At 39.9% G+C, this 2,983-nt stretch overlaps 1 protein-coding gene across 1 annotated transcript; it reads left to right on the top strand.

The window, feature by feature from the left end:
* Nucleotides 1–260: 260 nt before the first annotated feature.
* On the top strand, nucleotides 261–2,467 carry LOC149563404 (aluminum-activated malate transporter 14-like). Its single transcript, XM_089828163.1, has 8 exons — nucleotides 261–493; nucleotides 547–578; nucleotides 690–827; nucleotides 908–1,180; nucleotides 1,294–1,339; nucleotides 1,421–1,520; nucleotides 1,657–1,779; nucleotides 1,886–2,467. The coding sequence occupies exons 1-8, from the start codon at nucleotides 261–263 to the stop codon at nucleotides 2,465–2,467; spliced, it is 1,527 nt and encodes a 508-aa protein (XP_089684289.1).
* Nucleotides 2,468–2,983: the final 516 nt, after the last annotated feature.

The raw sequence follows: 2,983 nt of genomic DNA on the forward strand, positions 1-2,983 counted from the left end.
GAAGCCGAGTTTTTTCTAACCGCAAGAAGAAATGAACGGTTTTCTCGATCCTCAGAATTTATAAGATCTGCTTCCTTACTACAATTGAGCTCATTTACAAGGTGCTCCAAGATTTTAGCCAGGGTGTTCGGAGTTTCTGAGCGCTCGTGTAACTGTTCAGACCAAGATTAAAGTACATTATAAATCAGGTTGGCTGGATCTCCTCTACTTGAAATTTAAGCTCTTGTATCTGAAATTTGATTGAATCGATTTTGTGTACCATGGCGTCTCTTGGCAGCGGCGAATGCAGAACTAACATCAGTACGTCTAATGAAGAAATTAGCTACAATGAGTCTCGAAAGGAGGGATTTCGAAGAAAAATTTTGTTAAATATAAGCAATGTTTTGATGGGGTGGTGTAGAAACATAATGGATGTTGGAAGAGAGGATCCCAGAAGGATTACGCATCCTATAAAAGTTGGGTTGGCATTGTCATCGGTTTCGCTGTTATTTCTGTGGGATCGATTATTTCGCAGGGTGTGATTTGGTAACCATACAATTTGGGCAGTCATGACTGTCGTTTTCTCGAATTCTCTGCGGGTATGAGTTAATTTAATTTAATTTACCCCTTGTTCGATTGTTTCCCACGCAACCATCTTTTTCACCCTAATTGACTAACATTTAGAATGGCTGTTGTTGCTGCTTGAGCAGGGGCTACCATGAAGAAAGGCCTCAACAGAGGAATTGGAACCATGGTGGCTGCATTTCTTGCCTTCCTCGTTTGCCACGTGTCAGAGAAGGTAGTGCGAGGAAAGGCGTTTGTAGTGGGATCTTTCCTCTTCATCGTGGGTGAGTTTTTGTGCTCCCTTGGAATCACCTTGTTGCATTCACCAAATCCCAATTAGTACTCCGCTACATTCATTTTGCAGGAGCGGCTACCACGTATGCCCGTTTCTTTCGTTCCCTCAAGAATAAATTTTACTATGCAGTGCTTATATTCCTGCTCACATTCAACATGATAACGGTCTCTAGATATCGAGTGGAGAATATATCGGGCACGGCATACGAACGCTTCGCCACCATACTCATCGGATGTGGAGTGTGTTTGGTTGTAAGTCTGCTCATCTTCCCCCCTTGGGCTGGCGAGGATCTTCACAATTCCACTGTCAGGAAGTTACAAGGCTTGGGGAAATCTCTGCAGGGTAAGAAAATCGAATGAAAACAATTGAGGTTAGAAATCCTTGTTTTGATTGTGATGAAAACGTAACGTTTTCTTCAGCGTAAAATTTGTGTTTTTCGCAATGGGCTGTTACAGATGAACTACTAGTACGCTTTGATTGGTGTGGCTTGTTATCAGTTCGGTAGATTAACTTGTTAAAATATATGACTAATGTAATGGGCATGATATATTTGATGTTAGGATATGTGGATGAATATTTCAGCGGATACCGTACTGATGAGAAGGTGGAAGATGAGTCAGAAGATATTATACACAGAGGATACAAGTCTGTGCTGGACTCAAAGGCTACCGACGATTCTTTGGTAAACCGTCAAAATATATAGTTATTAGAAGAAACTAATTAAGTGGTAGCCATGACAACTTTTGACATTAAAGAATGTTAAATGGATCGTCTGAAAGCAGTGATTGTACATGTTAATTGCAGGAAGCATTTGCTAGGTGGGAGCCAAGGCACGGTCTATTTCGATGTCGGCATCCATGGTAGCAGTATGTGAAAATTGGAGTGAAGCTCTGGCTTATCCTATTGTGGCCTTGCACGGATGCCCTCGATCTGAAATCGAGGTATATTCGTATGCATTTCCTCATTTGGTATCATTACCTTAAATTTACAAATTATCTTCAATGCATGCACTATAGCTGATGAATTTCTGTTTTGCATACGTTTCAGGCCCCTCATTCCCTTCGTTCACCATTGAAGAAGCCATGCACCAACGTCGCCCACAAAGCAGCCAATTTACTGGCAGAGCTGTCAAGCTGCATTGAACAAATGAGAATATACGACTTCGAGCCAATATTGGAAGAAGTTCAACATGCACCGGAGGATCTTCAAGTTTCCTTGAATTCTCAACCAAAGCTCTTACTGCATTCAACAACAAGAACGCCGAGTCAGAAAATCGTACTTGAGAATGAAAATAGAGAGGAGGTAAGGTGGGCGACGAGAAGAAGATCATGGCATGGAGAAAGTAGTGACGAGAAGAGGTTAATGCTGAGACACGGCGTTGAATTTGGAGAAGCACTTCCATTGGCTACGTTTGCGTGGTTGGTGGTGGAGATCGTAGCGAGGCTTGAGCACGTGGTACACGCCGTGGAAGAGCTCGCGGCAATAACAAAATTGAAGCCTCACAATCCTTCGACGTCGGATCAGGAGGCTTTAATCATAACTAGTTCTGCTTCTCCCCGTAGTTATATCCAGAGACCCAGTCTTGCAAGAACGCCAGAAAGATGTGTACATATCAACAATGTCGACTGATTTTTCCCTTCAATTCACACTCTAATACAGGAGTCAATTTTTAACATCATACACTAAGGGAAAAATTAAGCTTGCCAGAAACAAAGTCAAATTCTATGGTTGTATTATTAAATTTTATGTATTAATGATTTACGCTAGTCTCGTTTTTGTCTCTCTCACAGTTGTCATATCATCTTGCTGACACCATGAGCTACTCCTAATCCCAATCTTTCTGAGAGGAGCACATATCTTAACTTCACTATGCATGTCTAATCGAATAATATTATAATTATACCAAATAATCAATTTAAAAGCAATATACACTATTATGACATTGGTAAATTTTTGTAAACTTTTCAAAGACTAGTTGTTACACCTACTTCCAATCTTGTTTGAGCAGATGTCAAATAACATTTTAAATTTTCACTTCTTTTTAATTTACTAATATCAATCTATAATACCTTCTATTCTTATTTATTATTATAATTATAATCTCATCACATACTTTTATATCATGATTATTATTTATTTGTTTCC

The sequence above is a fragment of the Cupressus sempervirens genome, chromosome 4, assembly GCF_028749045.1.
Source record: "Cupressus sempervirens isolate cs-2001-9-10 chromosome 4, ASM2874904v1, whole genome shotgun sequence".
Lineage (NCBI taxonomy): Eukaryota > Viridiplantae > Streptophyta > Pinopsida > Cupressales > Cupressaceae > Cupressus > Cupressus sempervirens.

Excerpts from the sequence above, each read along its gene's own strand:
- LOC149563404 (XM_089828163.1), top strand. The coding sequence starts at position 261 with ATGGCGTCTCTTGGCAGCGGCGAATGCAGAACTAACATCAGTACGTCT. Across the intron at positions 828-907 it reads ATCTTTCCTCTTCATCGTGG|GAGCGGCTACCACGTATGCC; the intron begins GTGAGTTTTTGT and ends TTCATTTTGCAG. Across the intron at positions 1,521-1,656 it reads AGGCTACCGACGATTCTTTG|GTGGGAGCCAAGGCACGGTC; the intron begins GTAAACCGTCAA and ends AGCATTTGCTAG.